Genomic DNA, 23,741 nt, shown 5'->3' with positions numbered 1-23,741 from the left:
CTCAAATTACAGATATTGACAAGCTAGAATATAAAATAAGGTCTTATCTTTTCAATTTGCTAAGATATTGCTCATGTTATAAATAAACCACAGTGGCACCCCACCCACCTCTTTCCATTTTTGGAAACACTTTCTTATATATATGACATGAATAACCAATCGGAAGCTCAGAATGTTCCCTAGTGGTTTTCTCAACCTTTCTAACGTGGCTAGCACCATTTCTTTCTTTTGAACCAAGATTTCAATGAGGTAGGTTGTGTCTTTAGTCTGCTTGAAATTTCATATTTTTTCAAGAGTAAAATACATCTTAGTTACTAAGCTTGATCAAGAGAAGACAATTTTAGAGACCTTAACCAGTTATTTTATGACAATCTTTCCATCCAAGTATCATTTTAGTAGCCCTCCCCTTATCCCTTTTCAACAGTTCAATGTCCTTTCTAAGGTAAGGAGCCCAAGACTGAACATAATAGTCCAAATGTGGTCTAACAAAAAACCTATACAGTGACATTACAATCTCTTTAGACTTGTATTCATTATTTCTGTAGATATAACCTATAATCCTATTTGTCCTACCACTAGCAACAGCACATTGCTTAGAAGGTTTAAGAAATTAATCAACCAGAAGACCAAGATCCATTTCTTCTGTAACACTGTTAATGCCATTTGCATCTAAATTAAACTCAAAATTCAAATTATGATAACTCACATTCATTACCTTGCATTTATTATGGTTAAAAGCCATCTGCCATTTATTTGCCCATGTCAACAAATAATCTAAGCATTTTTGTAAAGCAGCAGCATCCTCCTGAAAGCCAGCAACACCCAAAACTTTAATATCATCAGCAAAATTAAGTCAAAAAGAGCAAAGGTTCTAATACTGAGCCCTAAGGTACTCTGCTTATGACATTAATCAAGCTTGGCTGAATTCCATTTTTAATTAAAGAGGCCAACATTTGCAGACAAGAGCAACATGTTTTTGCCATATAATCCCAACATAGCCAGTTTAGATACCAGAAATATCATGAAAAATAAAAAAAATTATATATAACTGATTGGGGCCTGCTAGGAGGTATCTTTGTACCAAATACCATGTAAGTTGGTTGACATATGCATGAATAGTTCATGAAAACCCCAAATTGTGCTTTCCTTGCTGAAAAATTTAGCAAAAGGCAAAAATATCAAAATTGTCTGTATCTGTTTGGGAGCTGCAAAGAATATCTTTGTACCAAATCCCATGTAGATTGGTTAAAATATGGCCAAGAAATGAAACAAAACCCCTATAGTTATGCTTTTTTTTTAGCTCTGACCCCCCCTAAAAAGGCTCAAAATAGGCAAATCCAACTTTTTTTTTTATATGTCCTTTTTTGGGAAAGAAAATTTATACTTGCACAAATTTTCATCTTGGTTTCTGTAAATATGACTGCACAAGAGCCAGTAATATGCATTTTTGGATTGTTTTACCTTTAACCTCATGAAATCCATAAAAAAGCCTAAAAATTTAAAAAAGGTGCTTAGGTGCATTGGACCAAGTGTTTGAAAGAAGAAGAAACAAAAAAAAAATGTTTCTCTATAGAGACATAATGACCCTCTACACTCTTCCGTCCAGCCAGATTTTTATCCAATGAGCCAAACTATCACCCACATCTTCAGAGTACAAGAGGCATACTAGTGGTTGAGTGTATAACAACATTTCAACCACACTGTATCTGTTTTTCATATCTAATACCAGGCCTCATCAGACTTGCTGGGAGTGTACAGCCTGGCCAGTTAGTAGAAACTTATACTGTGTATGTATAAAGACTTTGTAGCTGTCTGCTTGTATTTCTTGTTTTTCCTTTGTTCTTCATGTTTGAAATTATTCTCTAGTTAACATTTTCAGAACCTGCACCCTGCTGATAATCGATACTTTCTGGTGTATATCAGTGTATCTACACACTAGAAAAGAAATTATATAAGATCTCTGTTCAGTTAGATACAGTGAGTGGATATTGATTATGATTTAGTGAAGCATGATGTATATTAAGTTTGGTTATAGACAAATCTACATTATTTGTACTTCTAGCAACAGGAAAAGCAGATTCCTTAGCAGAAAGCTCTTCACATACCATTTTGAAGTTTGATGTAGCAAAAGAAGAAAAAGAAGAGAACTGTGATGAAGAAACAGAAAAAATGGAGGTAATTTCTACAATAAAACTTTTACAGTTGTCTTATTAAAGTGAATATATAGCTGTAATGATGTATGAAAGAGGCATAATTTATATTTATTTCCTAATTTTTTATGGTGGTTGCGAGATTGTTCAAATCTACCGAACCCATACAGAGATTCATTACTGAAAATAACACATAAAATATAAAGTTTTTTCTTAAGAAACATTTGATGACTATCTGGACATTATAAAGATTTCACATGTGAAATTTGAAAATTTTCTGATGCATAAAAGTATTTTTAATGTTAAGATAAAAATTACTTTGCATGATAGATAGGCAACATGTGAAAAGAAAAAAGCATGAGGAGAACATTACTTTACAAACCTTAAGACTTAATAAAAAAAGATTATATTTTGTGTATGAAAGCATTGTATTGTTCACTGGTAATCTGCCAAATTTTGTTAACATTCTCTTATTAATTTAAAGGTTATAGCATGAAAACTATAACAAGCACAAAATGGTTACGAGGTCAGTCCAGGGGACGAAGCCTGTGCTGAAAGATTTAACTAAAAACATTTTTAAATCTTGTAAATGTTTAAATAGTTTTGTACAGGTTGTTATAGATTACCAACTTTGAAATGTTAGGTTTTATGTGTATATATATGTATATATGTGTAAGTTTAATTAGTCAACTGTGAAGACTTTATGTATTTGTCGACGTTAGTGATGCCCCTTGTTATTTTATTGATCTTTTGAATGTGTTTGATTTCAGAACATATTAGTCAGAGTGAAAACAGAACAGCCTGGTGATGTACTTCAAGATGAGATTATTTCAAAGTTCAGTGACAGCAATGATGATGATGTGGATAGTGTTATGAATGTGAAAACAGAAACTGAATTTCAAAAAGATTTACAAAAAACTGAACTTGGGTCAGAAATTACTTGTGGTAAGTAGAAACCTGTCCTAAAAACTAAATTAATTGGCACTGATTGGAAATGTTGAATTCTTGGCCATTTTACAGAATTGTGAAACACGTGATATTGATCCCATTGTCATTTTCTGATTACCCTAAGCAAATAGTGAGTTTTCACCTTCATTCTTATAATACAGTCATGACCTCATAGTGTAGAGCACAATTTTACAGACCTTTAGACCTTGAGCTTGCATTTTTGCTTACTATTAGGCCACACCCAGCCTAATAGACTGTAGGATTCATATTAGTGAATGGTAATGGGACAGTAACCACGAGGTCTGGCAGATGGCCTGGTGGTTATGGCATTCCAGTCACAATCTGTAGGTTGCAGGTTCAAATCCTCACCATCAAACATGCTCACCATTTCAGCCATGGGGTTGTTATAATGTGATAATCAATCTAACTATTCATTGGTAAAAGAGTAGCCCAAGAGTTGGCAGTGGGTGGTGTTGACTAGCTGCCCTCCCTCTAATCTGTCACTGCTAAACTATAGCCCTTGAGTAGTTTTGCATGAAATTCAAAACAAGTAAGCCAGTAACCACGTGTTCACATTTTGGCTTGCTAACTACTAGGCCACTCCCAGCCCAAGAGTGAGAATTATACAGTTGAAGCAAAGAAAAAAATGAAGCAGTAAGCTGAGAAAAATAACATATAATAATTAATGGAAAATAACATGAATTAGACAGTGAAATAAAAGCCTTTGCAAATGTTTGTATAAAGTTATAATATTCAGTTTAAGATCCTTACCACTAATAATGAAAAGTTGAAGATTTAATAAAGAAAAGAACAGAAAATACTTAGCAGTGATAATTGTGAATTTACAGCAATGACCTACAAAATATTAAAACATTCACAGTAGGGATAATTAAATATATGTAAAAGATTGAGTGAAATAATAATTATAACAATGACAGATTAACAGCACATTCCATGATATTGTTACCGTTTAAATTTTTTTCTAAACTTTTGATGTATAAAAAATTACCTTCTTAATAGCTAATGCAGATTTTTTTAAGTTAGAATATTGTAAATAAAATATTTAATACTGATGATGTAATTTGAAGCAATTCCAACATGTCCATGATTAAAGATGTTTTTTGATGAGTTGATGCTGAAATTGAAGGGGAGGCTACTTTTCATGCAGTATCTCCCAAACAAACCTAGTGCAAAATGAGGCGTCAAAGTCTGGTTGCTGTGTGATTCTCTCAACTGGATATCTGTTAAAATTTTAGGTATACACAGGCAAAGAAACCACAAACATCCAAGACCGTGGGTTATTATAGGGTTGTTTCATATTAAATGGATTTGAGAATAAGGGGCATATAGTGTAGCTGGACGAATTTTATTCAAGTGTACAACTTTTTGATATCCTGAGGGTGAAGAAAATAGATGCATGTGGCACAGTGCATACAAATAGAAAAGGTTTACTCACAGAAATGAAGACTATAAATGAAGCGTGGGGAACTCCCAACAACATAGAAAATGATGAAAAAATAATGTTTGTCTGTACATGGCAGGACACGGGTAAGGTAAACATGATATCAAATGTAGGTAATGCAGGTGTGAGTAAAGTACAAGTACAATAAAAAAAAACGGTATAAGAAGTGTAATGAAACCCAATTTTGTATAATAAATATATGGGAGGGGTCGATAAGTTCAACCAGCTGTGCTCTACTTATTCTTTTCATAGGAAGCACAAAAAATAGTACCAAACATTGTGGCATTTTATTATTGAGGTAGCACTTGTCAATGGGTATATTTGTTACAATGCATAAAACCCCAGCAATAAATTGACTAAAAGTTCAGAGAGAAGGTATTACATGGCTTGCTTGAAGGATATACCTGAAGAACTTCAAGTAAAAGGGTTTGCATGAGTTCTGAACCAACTGATGCTAGGTTAGTATAGCACCATTTACTTAGGCATTTTGAGGATAAAAAGTAATAGCCCATTTGTGCTGTGTGCATCATCCTGCCTGCAAAATGTATATAAAAACAGAAGTGCAAGTGAAAGCAAACTACCTATTACTGTGGACAATGTATTGATAAGCCTCCCTTGTGTGTTGTGCCATACTTTGAGGAGTATCACAAAAAGGTTAGGTATAATGAAGTGTGTCAATGCAGTAAAAGTAAATATTCAAAGCATATACAACACCTAGAAGTACTGTTGTAATGGATTTGTATGATATATAGCTACTGTATATATTTTTAGATTTACGATATTGGCTTTATTCTTCAGTATTCTGTATATAGATAAAATAGTTGTTCATAATGTATATAATGTTATATTTTTCATTGTCATTATCATGATGTATAACAAACAAGTAAATTAGCTGTTTACCGACATATTTCAATCAAATTATATACCATTTACAGAATGATGAGTTCCACATTTTTTTCTCAGTTTTTGGATGTAAATCACAAATTTTCTTTATATGGTACAAATATCAGGTTGTGCCAGATGTAGGAAATATATTGTCTCCTTTTAATATTGGAAAAGGGCTAGAAAAGATAAAATTCCGAATTTAATTTTTAGTGGATAATTGGCACTTTTTGGGAACCAGCCCTAAATTTAATTATGCAACAAAAGGGTTGATGTTATAAAACATGACTTAATGAATCAGGTATGGAAAGAAGACAACTATTAAGCAACATATGGATGTAAATACAGAATTTGATGTGGATGTTAAGACTTCATGATTTGAAATTAACTGTAAGCAAGTAAGTATTACTTGCATTAATACTGGTCAGAGAATGTTTCAATTTTTACATTGAAATATTTGGCAGGTATTGCATTTTCATGGAAGGATTAGGGTAATGGAAATACACTATGTCTGAGAGAGAGAGAAAACAGTTTTAGCTCACTTTGCAAGATATTTCAGTTGGATTGAACTTAAATGTTTAAAAGTAGGTGAAAAAGAGGAGAGTAATAGTTGTCACTGACTAGTTATGACCTGTTTTCAATCTATACACCTAGCTTGAATAATTTGAATTTATCTGACCTTCATTTTGAGTCTGGAGTTTTGTTATTTATGATCAAAATCTTGATGATTCTGGTGACTTTGTCTTCATTTAGCCAGAGTACAGTTCTAATATACTTAAGCCCTCAAGTGTTATTTGAGCTGCTTTGGAAGGACACATGTTTGATAACCCCAAAGTACCAAACAACTTTAGGGATCTTTTGGTCTTAGTGCAACTGACCTTGAGCATGTAAAGGAGAATATTTGGTGAGTATGTCAACTTCATCTCATACTGCAGTAAGTTATGGAATTTGAGAACTTAGAGGAAAGATTGCTCCTGTTTGGCAGCTAAAGGCTAGGGACCCGACAGACTACTGGAATCATCTTGCACTGATGTTATGGGAAGTGGCTCTTTTTGGTGGTGTTTATCAACCTCAACTTGTAAGTACTAGGGATTTGGTATCAATCAAGGAAGTTTTACAAGACAAGAAATTTAAGAATAGTTTAGCTAAAAGCATGAGCATACTTGGTGATGTGGATTCAAACTGTGACCCTCAAATTGTGAGTTGAGTGCCCTAACCACTAGGCCTTCATTTAAGAATAGCGTTGAAGACTGAATCATTGTTTTTGACAATTTTGTTCCATTACAGCTTTGCCTATCACAAGAAAAAGAAAAGCACATAAGAAAAACAGAGACAATGGAACACCAATAACTGGTGCTGCCTTTCATGTTAGTGAAATCCCATTTGTATGAGATGAAGTGGATGCACCCCTTGGTTGGAAGTAAAACAAGGATAGTATCATATTGTTGAAAGTATGTTATAGACCACTCCAAAACTAAGAACCAGTGGTTGTGACAAAGATATGTCACAAATTCTCGGGATGCGGATCTGGTATGATTCATCACTGAATCTACATATTCTTGCAAGTATTTCTCCTATACTGTACAGCCACACTTAACTTCTATGGTATGTTGACTCCCTGGGATATAATGGGCAATTTACAGCCTTCATATTTCACACATCTTTGCAAAACATTAGTAAAAAAGCAGGATGTTTCTTAGAAATTTTCTGAACAACCACTTTTATTCTCTGCTTGAGATGAGTGCAGTTTCTCACCAAGTACTGCTTACCACACATATGGAGCAAAGAGTATTGTCTGGTTGATATGGATATAGTCTCTCACCAAGTGCTGCTCACCACATATATGGAGTGAAGAGTACTGTCTGGTTGATATGGATATAGTCTCTCACCAAATGCTCCCTACTTGAGATGGATGTGGTCTCTCACCAAGTGCTGCTCACCACATATATGGAGTGAAGAGTCCTCCCTACTTGAGATGGATGTGGTCTCTCACCAAGTGCTGCTCACCACATGTATGGGGTGAAGAGTTCTCCCAACTTGAGATAGATGTAGTCTCTCACTAGATCCCCCGAGTGAGATACAACACCCTCAAGATCTCCACTTCTGTCATTATACTCTCAAAAATGGAATTCATTTGTTCAACTTCTGTACACTGGTCCTTCTATCATTGTCACAGTGTGGGTTTCTAGCTATCTGTTGTGTGAAGAAGTGAGTATTGTTTCTGAAGTTAACATTTATTTTACCTGAAAATGTATTTTACATAAATACTCCACAAAAACATCTACTATTCTTCCAATGTCTTACTTCATCAAGAATGAGCTTCTTGTTTACATGAGGTGCTCAAGGAGAGTACTGTGCATGGAGGAGTGGAGTGCTATAGCCTAATGCTGATTACCACATGTTATTGCAGTAAATGTTAGTATGAATAGGGTGAGAGCTCATTGAAAAGTTTGGTCCATGCAAAAAAAAAAACTGTGGGATCAGAGTAGAGGTTCTAGCTGTTCTGTGGAGAGGAATCTATCCAAGATACATTTCCAGGTAGAAAAGTGTTAACTTCCACCATTCCATCTCTTGTTTTAGTTAAATAATTTTTTTTCAGAGTTATTGACATTTGTATCAATTGTATTAGACTGTTTCAAATTACTTAGAAGTTAATCAAACAAAGTAATGTATGATAAAATTATTATTTAGATATCAAGTCTGGTGTGGACATCTGTTGTGGAAGTCAGTTACCTCAGGGTGGTGATAAACCATACAGTTGTGTAATCTGTGGAAAAGAATGTGGAACAAATAGTAAATTAAAAATACATTTGAGAATACACACTAAGGAGAAGCCATATATCTGTTCTGTGTGTAGCAAAGAATTTGGAACAAAGAGTGACCTAAAAAAACATGAGAGAATACACACTGGGGAGAAACCATACAGTTGTATAGCATGTGGCAAAGAATTTAGAACAAAGAGTGACTTAAGTAAACATGAGAAGATACACACTGGGGAGAAACCATACAGTTGCATAGCATGTGGAAAAGATTTTAGAACAAAGAGCGACCTAAAAAAACATGACAGAATACACACTGGGGAGAAACCATTCAGTTGTATAGTATGTGGCAAAGAATTTAGAACAAAGAGTGACCTAAAAATACATGAGAGAATACACACTGGGGAGAAACCATATGGTTGTTCTGTGTGTGGCAAAGATTTTGGAACAATGGGGAACTTACAAAAACATGAGAGGATACACACTGGGGAGAAACCATACAGTTGTGTGGTTTGTGGAAAGGAATTTGGAGTAATGGGTAACCTGAGAAAACATGAAAGGGTACACACTGGTGAGAAACCATACAGTTGTGTTGTGTGTGACAAAATATTTAGAACAAAGTGTGACCTAAAAAAACATGTGAGGATACACACTGGTGAGAAACCACATAGTTGTTCAGCATGTGGCAAAAAATTTATAACAAGTAGTGAACTGAAAAGTCATGAGTTAGTACACACTGGGGAGAAACCATACATTTGTGTAGTGTGTGGTAAAAAATTTGGAATAATGGGTAACCTAAAAACACATAATAGGATACACACTGGAGAAAAACCATACAGTTGTATAGTGTGTGGAAAACATTTTAGAAGCAATGGCATTTTAAAAAAACACAAGAAGACGCACACTAAAGAGAAACCATACAGTTTTCTATTGTAAAGCAAAATATTTGTACCAAATGGTAAACTGACGAGCCATAAGGGATGTACACCAGCAGGAATGTATCACATTATTGATAGAAATTACTGGTTATTGATAATAGGTATAATCTTCTAGCTAGGCCTTTTTTTCTGAACATGAGGACAGATATTCACTAACAAGAAACTATCAGTTCATTAACAAAGCCAACAATTCCACCTCTATTTAGTGTGAGGTAAAGATTGGAAGCAGTAGTGGGCTAAAACACTGGATGGTATAATCTGTAGAGAAGCAATCCAGATAGGAAGTTTGTGGCTCTGTCTTTCCAGAAGTTACTTATTTAGAAAATATTCAAGAATATAAGTAAGATACACTTTGTCATGCACTTTTCGCCAGACATGAGAGAAAAATTCTCAAATAAGATTGCTGCTTTATAATATAAAACCCTTTTAATGATTTTCGTAAGCTTAGGAGAAAAAAAAATGTGTATTGTTACACATTCTGAATTGTACACATTTAATGATATTATGTATGTAAATTATGTTAATATTACAAACCTTGGTTTTTGCTTATCTTCCGATTTTATTTAAAGAATCTAGAACATTTTATAGCAAATTTCAAATTATTTTGTTGGTTCATAATCCATATTAAATAGATATATTGTTGCATAACTTCTTAGTTTTTGTTTTTATAAAAAGTTATTTGCATACACTTGTTACCACTTGCAGTTCAGGAATCACCTTGAATCTAATGAACTTCTGCTTGTAGTTCAGGAATGTTCTGAAATATTGACAATGTACAATTAATCTCAGTGCTGTAATGTGTAATACCAAAGAAATAAAATCAGTAACTTTCTGAACTGTACTGGTACTGCTAATCAACCCTTTTTTGTGTTAATTTTCACTACAGATAACTATAATATAGTTGACCTGGTTCTGTTAACATTAATATAGTCACATTGTAAATTAATGAAAACTTAAACAAGAATATCTATACAAAGGTTTGGGGCTAAGTGTTTCACAAATACAGCCTGTTAGAGGCCAGAAGAAATGAAACCAAACTTGTTTTTACATATTACTATTTCCTTTTTTAAAAAACTGATGTTATGGAAGGTAAAATATGAAAATATACCTTATATATTTAGGCTATAATGTATTTTTCTTTCTTTTTTTTTTAAAGAGTTAAATTCAAAAGAAGATACTAATTATTAATTATTATGTTCATTTTTTTTATCATTAAAGTTACTTTTTGTAAAAAATGCAACATTAAGGAAGATAAGATAAACATTCCAGTACCATTTCTACTCTAACGTTAATCTTTTAAATATAAAACGTTTTCTTAATATGTAGAAATTTTGAAAAAAAAATTTCATTTTTCAATGCCTAATGTACTGTATTTTCTAGAATATTTAAATATGAATCTTGAAAAAATAAAAAGATATTCTAGTACCATCTATGGACTTTATATCTTGTAAAAGCATTAAACATAAAACTTGATTTCCATATTCAATTGTCTCCAGATGGCTCAGCAGTAAATGTTGAAGGCTCTGTATGCTTCAAATGGGATTTCAATACTCGCGGTGGGCAGAGCATAACCTGCTTATTTTGTAGTTATGTTCTTAACAACAAACAAACATATGCAGAAGTTTTGAGAAAGAAAAAAATATAGTACTGTCTATAATCTTTATATATATATATATATAAAACTTAATGTTCTTATGAGGAAAGTTTGAAAATTTTTTAAATGTTCTAATGCAATCTCTACACCTTTATATCTTTTAAAATGTTTAAATATGAAACATCTCTTCATATGCAAAAAATTTTGCAAAACATTACTGTATTGGCCCAATTATAAGGCAATGTTTTTTATTATTAGTTAGGCTGTAAAATTCATAGTTGCCTTATAATTGTGGCCAACTACAGGCCCCTTCCCCCTACTCTAGCCTGTCACATTCCTGAATGTCCAGTTAGCATCTGTCTATGCATGCGTGCCAGATGTTCACTCAGGGTCATTGCCAATTCTTGCAACTAATCCACCTGCAGGCTGTTTAGTTATAGTACTGATTTTTGTTGGTGCATTATTGCTTTGACTGTGCTTGTTTTAAGTTTTATAATAATGATTATCTGTGAGTCTCATTTTAGTGATTGACCCTTGTGCAAGAATGAATGACCACATTGAAAGACAGGGAACAAGAAAGTGTCAAATTAACAAAGGATTACGACGGAGTTATGATGCAAATCTTAAAATTATGGTGGTGCATGAGGCAGAAAAAACAAACAACTGTACCGCTGCTAGAAAATTTGGTGTAACTGAAAATAATGTGAGGCGTTGGCGGAAACAAAAGACTCAACTCCTTAATGCACATTCTACTAGAAAGGCATTTCGTGGACCTAAAAATGGACGTTATGAAGAACTTGACGAATGTGTTGTTCAGTATGTTAAAGGGATGCGAGACAAAGGATTTCCAATAACAAGAGAAGTTATCCAGTTTAAAGGCAAAGAAATTGCCAAAAGTTTAAACATATCGGAAACAGAATTTAAAGCAAGCTTGGGATGGTGTAAAAGAATGATGAAACGAAATGGGCTAGCTCTGAGATGACGTACAAGTTTGGCACAAAAGCTACTTGAAGATTACAATGCAAAACTGATTTAATTTCAACACCTTGTTATAGGCATAAGGAAAAAGTATGGGTATCCACTTAGTTGCATGGGTAATACAGATCAAGCACGGGTGTTCTTTGACATGCCTGCAAATGTTACTGTTCACAATAAGGGAGAAAAAACAGTATTGTTAAAACAAACAGAAAGGAGAAATCTAGTGTTACAGTTCTGGCAGATTGCACAAAACCTCCTCCATATGTCATTTTGAAGAGAAAAACAATGCCTAAAGAAAATTTGCCTTCTGGAGTGATAGTACAAGAAAAGAGTTGGATGAAAGAAAGACTTGTTTAGGATTAGCTTAAAGTCATTTGGGGAAGAAAGCCAGGAATGAGATCGATGCTTGTACTTGATGCATTTAGGAGACACTTAACAGAAATTCACAAAGTAAATACCAATTTGGTTGTCATCCCTGGAGGTATGACCTCCCAATTGCAAGTTTTAGACTTGTTATCCATAAGAAATGCTGCATTTCAAATTAAATTAAAATTCCACATACCTTAATTATCTTCCAAAATACTTGTAATCTTTTGATATTTGTTTGAATTTACAGTGGAATAAATCAAGTGCGTATTTTTTATTCAAATGTTATGACACTCAAATTTTGTTTCTTTCTGAAAATGGGGGGTTGCCTTATATTCAGGCCAATAGTGTATTTAAAATTAGTATCTCCTAAAACGTTTAAATATAAAATCTGACTTTGATTTGCAGGAAATTTTGAGTGTGGTTGACTATCTAACAAGTAAATAGTAAACATTTAAGCCATGAAATTTCTTTACCAAAGTACCTGCTTTTACATCACAGAACAGGATATTTTACTTAAAGTCAGCTAATATACTGAACAAGTTGTACCTGATTCAACCAAATGACAAGCAGTCTTGAGTAACTTACATGTAAACAAAGAAATACCCATCATACAACACTAGAATTTTATTTTCATATATTACCAGAATTACATCAACTTCTTTAAATGGTTTCTCAACTTCCCTACTAATTTCCAGAACAATTCAATATGGGCATTTCAAATAAATACCCATAATTTACAAGAGCTGTTTAAAACTGACAATTTCTTTAAACTTTTTCACTTAACACAAACATTCATAAAAATCTAACTGATTATCACATTTCTGGCTTAACATCTACGAACAAGCACGTCATTTGGGAACATGAAAAAAAAAAAAAAGTTAAGCGAGAAAACCCCAAATGTCTTCAGTTACATTCAGGCCTGAGTAACTTACTTTAATATGTAGTAAGGTTAAAACACTCTAGATTTAGGGTCTCCTACACATTTATATGATTAGAATAGGGAACTAGAAAAGTTCTACTTTCAGCAGTGATCTTCTATCGTCTTTAATAGAACATACTGAAGGTGAACTAAAATCAGGAATATAACTGCGTACTTCAGAAATATGATGTTTTGTTTTTGTACACAGTTAAATATGAGCAAGTCCAGAATCACTTTTAAATAGTCTTACTTACTTGTTAGAGTACAAGAAATTGTTCTGTTCATCAGTACTCATGAGGAGTTTAAGCCAATTCAATAGCTTTTGTATCACACAGAAATTTTTAAATTGTAAAGTTTTTTTTTAACTGTATTAAGAGACCTGGATTTGCTTTGTCAATAAAACAAAAATGTAAAATTAAACACATCAAATAAATAATATGTAACAGAAATATATATAAACAGAAAAATGAAAACAAAAGAAAGTTAAATACTGGGACCATCAAAGGAATGCACCACAAGAAACTCTGAAAGGTAATGTGCTGAAAAAAAACATTTGCCTTAAGTTACAAGGCTAATTAGAAATGATCATTTGGCAAATGACTAGTAAGATGCTTGGAATATAGAAACCAACAACAAAATAAACAAACTTTGACTAGCAAGCTGCTTGGAATATAAAAACCAACAACAAAATAAACAAACTTTTACTAGCAAGCTGCTTGGAATATAAAAACCAACAACAAAATAAACAAACTTTTACTAGCAAGCTGCTTGGAATATAGAATTCAACAATAAAATGAACATAAAAATAATAAATTAATCCTTGAATTACTTCAAGAAAGTATACATAAAAGTAAACTATATAAAATTCACTTTAAAGATTAGAAACATAAACAAAATTTATTTATTTTCATTTTTTTTCTTACTTAAAAACAAAATACAATATTAATTTGCTGTTCACCTACAAGTGTTTTTTCACACAAAGATACAAGAAATTAAATGTTTAAACTTTAACTATGTGCACAGGTAGGGGTCAAAGTGCATATGTCACAGCCTTTTACACAGTGCAACATGGTATTATGTATTTGATGTTAGAATCATCATTTATTAATTTTACCCTATATTACTGATTTAATGACAGTTCATGGTAGAGGAGAGTAAACACCAGATACAATATACAGTGACACTGGAAAAACTAGATATGGATTTTGGAGGTTCTAGAGGTTATACAATATGCAAACTCTACAATGGAAAAAAAGCATTTTTATTCTTCACATAAACATCACTTTTCACTCTGATGTCGGCAATTCACAGACATATCTCGAGTTCAAATACTTTTAACATGTCTGTTTTTTTTTGTGTGTGTACAACAGACTTGTACATTTTACTTATTTTCATGTAGTTAGACATAGTAAATTCAGAACTTCTGTCAACATTTCTTCTCCAATGAATCAATCCTATGCACATTTGGTTAATACCTTCTCATTTACTACTGGAAATTTGATAAAAGAAAACTGAATGCATCTTCAGTTCAGTACTTTCTTTGATATACAAACTTCTGAACTGCATTTATATTTATACAACAATTACTCCTTTAAATATAAGTTAAAACAGACAATCAAGATTTCTAATAATGGATAATAAACTGTTTGATATAATAAACAACACCTAGAGATAAACTTGCAATAGGAATACCATAAAACCTTTCTCTTAGTACTTCTTCTATCAAAGTAACATTTATCAGGCAACAATCTAGATTTTGATAGTTTGTCTTGCCAAGCAGAAACTTGCATGCATAATTTAAAATATACTATTATAAGTATTCAAAACACACTGTGCTTTTAAGGTTGAGCTAAAATTTTAAACAGATATCCATGTAAATATGAGTTAATATTCTGCAGTTTCTTTTCCTACCCTGGTTTTTAATAAAAACCAACACTATTTTTTTTCATATTCAAGTAAAATTCTAAGATTCAATAGTGTGTATTTTCCAAAAAGTAATGTGAACAATTATATATATAAGGGTGTGATTTTCTTAAGGACCACCAATTTTAAAAATATTGTATCTTTTTATTTATACTTTTGATTTCAGCAGCTTGGTAGGGTTATTGCAGCTTTAACACTGCTCTTCTTATAGTGCTAGATGCCTAAGAGGAAATTAGAAGTCTTTCATTCTTTTAATAATAACTCGTAACCATATGGTCCAAAAGCTAATGGTCAATCCAAAGTGTATACCTCAAGGTTACAAGTTAATATTAAAGAGTGCCAGACTTTAATTTCCTCCTGTACATCAAGAACTATAAGAAAAGCCATTGGCTGAAGAGCAGTGTTAAAGCTGTGAAAGTACTACCAACTTACTAAAATCAAAAATTGATATAAAAAGAAATGATATTTCAAACTTACTGGTCCTTTGAATAATATGTGTGTGTTTCATGTCACAGAAAAAACTTTAAACATTTCAAACACACATTAACATATGCTTCAGCCACAATTTAACTTATCAAACAAGGTTTTTATAACCCTTCTTAATAACTATATTTATAAAACCATAAACAAATGTTGAAATATAAGTTGGTAACATGTTGAATGTACATTCATTGTTACCTCAATTAATTTTAGAAATTAAGTCAACAAAGTAATTGTATCCTTTTAACTATACACATTTAAACTTCCTTTAAATACAATAGATACATATAACATTTTAATGTTAATCCAATCACAGAAAAAGCAATATATTCAGAAGAGAAAACAATTCACAAAGCCTTTATCTTACAAACACTACAGACATAAGTAATACATACAGTGGAAAGGACTGCCAATAATTCAAAATGTAAATAACTCATTCTGTCAAAATTATAGTGTTTTTTTTTATCACTACTCTACAGGTGCACCAACAGCATGATGGATGTTAACTATTTTAATCTCGCTGATGTTAGGTCCTGCAAATTCAACAAACGTGTTCTTCTCTTCTGCATTTCGCTTGTAAACTATAAAAACAATTGGAGATAAACACAACATCAATTTATTTGTTTTGTAATGCAGTAGAATGAAAATAACTGTAACTCTCCCAAGGTCTTACATTCACCAACTAATTACTTTCTTGTCTCATCACAACTCTAGCACGCTTTCAAAAACTACTTTATTAGAAAGATAACAAAAAAGTATCAGATTCTTAAATTAACTTAATTAAAAAATTATAAAAACAAATAGTGAACATACAGCATCTATTGAAACCTATATTACAAAAGAACAATGTTATATTTTACCATGCATAAAAACAAATATATTTACAATTCCAATACCTATATCTTTCAAACACAGGGCTGAAATAGCTGGATGAACCAGTTTCAAAGAATTCTACATACATTTAAAAACTTACAAAAAAATACAGAAGTTCCAAAGAAAAAAATCATACACATACTTCACTTGTTACATGAATACAGTGAACCACATTCTACTTTGGAAGTTCCAAAGAAAAAATCATACACATACTTCACTTGTTACATGAATACAGTGAACTACATTCTACTTTGGAAGTTCCAAAGAAAAAATCATACACATATTTCACTTGTTACATGAATACAGTGAACCACATTCTACTTTGGAAGTTCCAAAGAAAAAATCATACATATGTGAGGTAAAGAAAACACAATGAAATATACTAAAGACATCACAAGTAAACTGTAAGTTGTTTATACTGTACAAAACAAAATGTTTTATAATTAATTAATTTTTCTAATAGAATATGATAATTATCTCATACTTGTTTATGACATTTTATAAACATTTTAGTTAGACTGGTGCAGCCTGATAATACAGACTCTTCTGAGTTTAATTAATATCACTACATTTATTAAAAAATAACTTTCAGGCAAGTTGTAATAAAGATGAGTTAAACTTTGAGAGTAGGGTGTTCCCACAATAGAATACTTTGTTACTAATGACAGGAGCAAGGACAGCATTTTCTTACTGTTTTCTAATGTACACTGCAACATTTTACCTACCTCTGTGAGGCCAATGTGTATTAATCTGTGGAACAGTCATTCTCTCTAGGCGATAAATAGGAAACGTAGAGCAAACTCTTGCGATGTGGTATCCAAGCTTCTTTTTGTCGCTGACAGGTGGGGTGATAACATACATTGTTTCTCGAACAACTTCTGTGTTCACATCATAATAGCCAGTCTAATGAGGAAATCATTCTATTAGAAACCTAGTAAGATATATAAGTTATTTTCTCACAATTAAATGGGTGAGGATAAAGTAGCTTACTCAAGAATAATTACAGTTTATTAGATTTTGCTATTAATTCATGGCATTTAATATTATAAATCACTTAGGAAGTTTCTAAAATAAGTTAGATATATTTAAAATTACTAATAGTTTAAGTATGGAAGATGCCCTTAGTGGTAATGATGCAAATCACTCATATTTTGTAACTGCATGTGTTTGATGGTTTATAGGTGTTCATTTGAAAAACCACTCTTTCCTTCACAAAATACTTATACACTTAGATAATAAAGAGGTGTTTGTCTGTTTTAGAGCAAAGCCACACTGGGCTATCTGCTCTGTCTACCACAGGGAGTCAAACCCCAGATTTTAGCATTGTATGTTCATAAACCTACCACTGGATTATAAAGATGTGTTAAGATCAAGGATTTAGAATTTTCAAGATGGCAATATACCCTGTACCTAATGGGATTAGAAAGCAAAGGAATATGGATCAACTTAGGATACCATGGCCATCCAGAAAGAGAAATGCAACAAGGCATATCCCAGCCAGAGTAAACAAAGTGAGACATATTGTAACAGATACAAATCCATAAACTTCAGGGGCAAAATCTGCTCATGTGTACCAGGCAACAATACACAAGATAATCAAGAAGAATATACATCTGGAAAACTGACGCAAGTCACGTGTACACTAGATGCTTCTATGATATGTTTGTTCAACCATAGCATACCTCAAGCAGATGGAGAATGAACAGGAGTTCATACTATTCTATAGAAAGACATACCTATCGAATCACCAGAAATAACACTTAAAATTATTTGCCAGAAAGCTAAATCACAGCTAGTATAAATGACCTGTTTTTGCTAGCTGTCATACATCCTTAGGCTATATAGAATTATAAGTGAAAACAATCCACAGGAAAGACATGTGGTTCCCAGGAGTGACAAGGGAGGTCATATCCAAATAGTTATCCTCTACAGCACTCGCTAGAGGGCCCAAAAAGTACATGCCAGATTTGGTGACAATCAGTCTAGTAGTCTGCCAGTGGTAAGTGGATGCACACACACACAGGAGGGGCATATCTCAAATGTTTTCAAATCGTCTGGAATTGATCAAGAGACAGTGTAATAGGCTACTATGACTGAAGACAGCAAGTACAAGACTAAAAAAGTAAAATGCACAGAAACAGTCATGTCAATTGTATAAATACATTGCCAAAGCAGTCTTTCAGAAAACCTCATCTCAATGGTACGCACTTAGCACGGACGGATGGGTTCAACGTTTTCTATTATTCCCCATTTGATGTTGATTTGGGGTACTTTTTACATGTGAGGCAATGTTGGCCACTCAGTATGTTCTAATGGCACTTAGATAAGGAATGCAGGTTGTAGTTCCTCATGTAACATTCGACTTGGTGAGTCTTGCCTTCTCCTGTTTGGTTTGTTGTTGTTCTTTGCATTAGTTTAGGAACTTGTAATTAATTAAAATGTGTACAGAAATCATGAGGCACAAATGGAGATGTTATGAAATGCATGAATGACATAGAGATTATTGGCAAAACTCAGTACACTAGTCTCTGGGTAAACTGGAGAATGTCAATATCTTGCAATGGTCAAGACATACATGCCTTTATAGAAAAGCCAAGTGAAGAAGGAAATAACATGTGAAAGAATAGGATGACCTAGCTTAAGAGAGCAACAGAAAGACCAATGGTAGTAGATAGCTCATTTCCACTGAGAGAAGGCAAGAGTAGGAGGTCCACAAGAATGAGAGAGAGAAAATGGGCTACACTGCAGGAAAATATCATGTGTCTTGGAAGAGAAAAGACAAATAAACACGTATGAAGACAAAGGTGCAACACTCTGATGTGAAAAATGGACAACTGATGTTGATAAAGGAAAGATCTCCAAAGTGGGATTCATAAAATCATCAATCTGAGGGACTCTTAAATGGAAAAAAATCCAACATGAAACCAAAAAATGGAAGAAGCAATCTACCATCAGATTCAAACCCCAGGGACATGACATAAGGTGAATACAAAGAAAGTTACCTCATGAGAGGGAGTTCAAAACAATAATGCACAGGACCCGAGAGCGGGTATCTCCTTAGTTGTTGACTGAAGTAGAAACTATGAAGTTGTCTGAGTGGATCATCATGAGATGATTAGACAATCACAATCAAAGAAGAAGGCGAACTCAATAAGCTGCAGATATCACCAGAAAGTTAATATTCAGAGAACACTCTTCTGGAGAACTGTCCCTGGAGGGAATGATGGTGTTGAGAACTACCCGCCAACCATACATAAGGGCATCACAGCATATATTCTAATAGTCTCTTAGAGCCCATTGAAGAGAACACGTATATGACTAAAAGTGATCAGGGCTCCTAGGAATGCAAGAGCCCCAAAACGTGAGAGAGGCATCTTGGATAACAAAATCTTTATGCTGTGAATAAACAAGAGAGCTTGGCTGGAAAGAAGAGACAAAGGAGAAAGATGTGTACCCTAAGCAGAAAGAACAAACACAAGAGATTAGGGATAAAAAAATATAAAAGGGCCAAGACCTGGGATTAAAGCAAGAGTCACAAAGATGAGTAAGACAAGAAAGATGTGGGACAATATGGAGTTAGGACATAAAAAGCACATAAAGTAAAACAACCAAAAAGACATTATGACATACAGGTAAAAAAGAATAGGTATGCAATATCAGGGAGTGAAGAGACAGAAACAAGGGCTGTAGGCAGAAATGTTTGTCAAAATCATCCAAAAGTGAGGCATATTCCACAGAAGGAAAAGAAACAAAATGACTAGGGACCTGTAAAATCCTAGACCTGTCACATGCAGAAGTGCGCTCTACTAAGTCAGCTGAAGGGATAACAAATGAAAGACAGGTCCATGAATAGATAAAGTGCTTCCAGTTGAAAAAAATACCTGTAAAGGTAAGTCTGGGCCTCAGGACATTAATATTTTACATGGTATACATTATTGATAGTAGTCTAAAGTAGAAATGTGATGCAGTCCTTCAGATATGAAGTGTGCAATCTCTTGCACACGATAACACACTCAAATATTGTTAAAAAAAATTTTCAAATCATACATGCAACTTTACTTATTTAAGCACATATGATGAGCGATATTTTCATATTGTGACTAAAATAACTGTTTACTACTGCTGCACTAACAATCCAGTACACAAGGATTATTGATGAGCTTGCATTAATCCAAGTCGGGGACTACAGTATAGTTTTGTGAATTGCCATTCATGTAAAATGATGATGGCAACCAGTACGAGTGTATGCTTGTCCACGTTTTTAAAATGAGAATTGCCAGATACCATCGGCTATGAGACAAAAAAAAGTGGAACCGAGTTGGTTGTGAAGGTAAATATTTTTACAAATCAATACTGTACCACTGATAAATTGATTTGGTACTAGAAGATGACGAATTATCATAAATTATGCATGTGTTCAACGTAAGCTTTAGGCGTGTAAAAGCGCATTGAAATCGGATCAATATTTGTGAATGAATATGAGTATTGGCCAAATTGACCAGATTTAAATCCTGCATTTCCTCTACTCGTTACTTAATTATTTAGTCCAAGTTTTTGTCGTCAATAACTTTAATTTCACACCTAATTTTGGCTACTTTTTCCAATGCTCAAAATGACAGTGGATAAACTTTTGTAGGACAATATTTCAGGCATAATAATTTCGTAGCTTATATTAAATATGGCAAGTGTGCAGGCTCTCCATTCATGAATGTGCTGCCTTTGGTAGTGGAGTAATCTATCCTATGCACCTCATCCAACATCACTGATTATCTGCCAATATTTTTATTCACTTAATAAAGAAAAATAACTTCAGTTAGGCTCGTTTTTGGCACTACCCAAATTTTAATACTTCCTATACAATTCTGAGTGCTTACACAATTCCCAAGCTTCAGTTAGATAGTTAAAAATCCAGTAAACAAGTACTTCATGTTTTCATATATTCTCATCTGTAAACACTATCAGTTTAAAGTAAACAAAAACTATAATTAGTTTATTGCCATGAATAATTAAAAATTAACATTCTCCTTATCTGAAACTATACCACTTTGCACCACAAAAAGCTATCGCTTCACACATACTGCCATGTAACTTTCTGCACATGCCATGAGTCTTGAACAAAGGTCCCATTCATACATGTGTCAACATGTATTGCTCTAGCATTTGATGTAATAATCATTAGACATAGACCTTCACCAGCAAGAGGGCAATACATCCTCCATGCACAGTAGTCCCCTTAAGCAATAGCAAATGAAGCAGGGCTCATTCTTGATGAGGCAAACTAAATGCACTGAAAATGTGTAGGAAGGATAGAAGGTGGTACAGAGAGGTGTATCCTGAAATATATCTTGAAATAAGGAAAATGTTGACTTCAGAAATACTACTCACCTCTCTGCACTAAAAAAAAGCTAGAAGAACATGGTGGAGGGGCTAGTGCAGAGAAATTACAAAGATGAGCTACTATATATACAAACATGATCAGAAAGGGAAAGAAAGCCCATGAAGTATGAAATCCATGAGGTAAGTTAGGAATAGTCTAGTTGGAGCAGCACTCGGTGGGAGACTGCATCCATCTCTGCCGATAGAGGTGGCAGAGCAAAATAAGTTGAAAATAAATGAACAAGAAAAAAAAAGACCATAATTACTTTACTACTATGAAAAATCAAAGTTATTTTTTTCCTTTTAGTAATTAATGTTCAATTTATGATATAAATAAAAAAATATATATATTTAAAATCATATAAAAGTTTTCAAATTAATTTTGGACATTTCATGCACAAGGTGATCAACACATTCGCTATTATACATACACTCTAGCTTAAAGCCCAGTTTTGTTTCCTAGGTCTAAAAGATTTTACATGTAGTGAGGATATCTCCATTCTGCCTGCACATAAGCCCCAAAAGCACCTACAAAATGATACTATGAAATCAAAAGAGCTCCATAACTGATCTATTCTAACCTACAACTGGATTTAAAACAATAAAACTAATTAGGTAAAAAAAAAAGTTAGTGATTCCACACAATACAGAATGCATCTAAGAGTGTTTGGATTTGGCAATATGGGGTGCTTTCAAAATTCAGAGAGCTTTCAATAGATACCCAGTGCATGTTGTTCAGTATTCTCTTACCTCTAACTTTAACATCAAATCAACTAATGAACGTGGAGGATAGATAAGCTTCCGGTTGAGAGGCATCACGAAACACCGCCTTCTTTCTACATCAACTATTCCAGTTTTGTTCTAAAAATAAATTTTCTATATGTCAAGGAAATTCATTGTGAAAGTACACAGAAATAACACAACCTTCTAATAATATGACAAATATTTATGAACATTACACAACCAACAACAAGTCATTACAATGTAGAAATATTAGTTTTCGAATCCCACAATCTACACGTATTTTTAAACAAACTATGGATACACCTTGTATTATTGCATTAAAATTATTTCAAATTATTCTGTATAGTACCCATATGGCTAAATACACAGTTAATGTAAAAATAAAACAATGATAAAATGTTTAAAAATTTTACCTAACATGGGAAAAGAATACTTAGTAGCCTCTCGAGACTCACCACAACAAAATCATGAATAAAGCGTCCGTGTCGACCATGAGAGAAATCTGGTACCTCAATCTCTTCATATTCTTCATATTCTATGTCTATCTCAAATGCTTCCCTAAAGAAGTTCCTGTATGCATAAAGGTTCTTAGTTACTTGCACCATGTTGCTTGGTGGTGATGAGTAATTCTTTTCTTTGTAGTTTCTATAGTTACTAGACACAGCTTGTTTCTGATCTAAGGCATATGCATTGTAAGGTACAGAGCACCAGCCCCGGAACTGATGAAACTAAAACACATATAGTATCAAAAATAAACTCAAATTTACATCACAACTGTGAATGTTTCAAAGAAATATAATAAACAGGTACACTTAGTCTGAAAAAATGACTGAAAATAATATGCAGATGTAATAAAAGATTTTTTTTCACAATTTCACAAAAATGATTCTAAACAGATTTTCAATATCTACAAACATTCAAAAACCCAGTGCATATAGATATCAAATACCGTAACAGAGTAAGCCTGGTTCATCAAACTTGCATGTTTTGTCAATACCTAGAAATATTTAAAAGCCCAGTATCCATTGATATCAAATACCATAACAGTGTAAGCTTCGTTCATCAAACTTAAACTCTACCAATAGCTAAAAACATTTAAAAACCCAGTACATGTTGATATCAAGTACCATAACAGAGTAAGCTTGGTTCAAACTTACATTCTACCAATAGCTAAAAACATTTAAAAACCCAGTACATGTTGATATTAATTACCATAACAGAGTAAGCTTGGTTCAAACTTACATTCTACCAATAGCTAAAAACATTTAAAAACCCAGTACATGTTGATATTAATTACCATAACAGAGTAAGCTTGGTTCAAACTTACATTCTACCAATAGCTAAAA

The 23,741-nt window shown here is 33.1% G+C and overlaps 2 protein-coding genes across 9 annotated transcripts in view; one reads left to right on the top strand and one right to left on the bottom strand.

The window, feature by feature from the left end:
• Positions 1-11,988, top strand: part of LOC106471975 (zinc finger protein OZF-like) — a 26,488-nt gene extending 14,500 nt beyond the window's left edge. For 7 of the 8 annotated variants that reach the window (XM_022400589.1, XM_022400587.1, XM_022400584.1 and 4 more), the window contains exons 4-6: positions 2,063-2,175; positions 2,921-3,095; positions 8,134-9,980. In XM_022400589.1, the coding sequence (XP_022256297.1) occupies positions 2,063-2,175; positions 2,921-3,095; positions 8,134-9,137 (1,292 nt within the window). In that variant the 3' untranslated portion in view covers positions 9,138-9,980. Of the gene's footprint in view, positions 1-2,062; positions 2,176-2,920; positions 3,096-8,133; positions 9,981-11,257 lie in introns of those variants that run through there. The other variant, XM_013932602.2, reaches the window with a different exon arrangement.
• Positions 11,989-12,689: 701 nt separating this feature from the next.
• Positions 12,690-23,741, bottom strand: part of LOC106471976 (integral membrane protein 2C-like) — a 31,391-nt gene continuing 20,339 nt past the window's right edge. The window contains exons 3-6 of the mRNA XM_013932603.2: positions 22,851-23,123; positions 22,402-22,512; positions 17,001-17,178; positions 12,690-15,983 (exon numbers count right to left, since the gene is read on the bottom strand). Coding sequence (XP_013788057.1) covers positions 15,871-15,983; positions 17,001-17,178; positions 22,402-22,512; positions 22,851-23,123 — 675 coding nt within the window. The 3' untranslated portion in view covers positions 12,690-15,870. The remainder of the gene's footprint in view (positions 15,984-17,000; positions 17,179-22,401; positions 22,513-22,850; positions 23,124-23,741) is intronic.

Source organism: Limulus polyphemus, unplaced genomic scaffold, assembly GCF_000517525.1.
Source record: "Limulus polyphemus unplaced genomic scaffold, Limulus_polyphemus-2.1.2 Scaffold4998, whole genome shotgun sequence".
In the NCBI taxonomy this organism is placed as follows: Eukaryota; Metazoa; Arthropoda; class Merostomata; order Xiphosura; family Limulidae; genus Limulus; species Limulus polyphemus.
The sequence above is the reverse complement of the archived record's forward strand: the minus strand, read 5'-3'. Positions and strand labels throughout refer to the sequence as shown.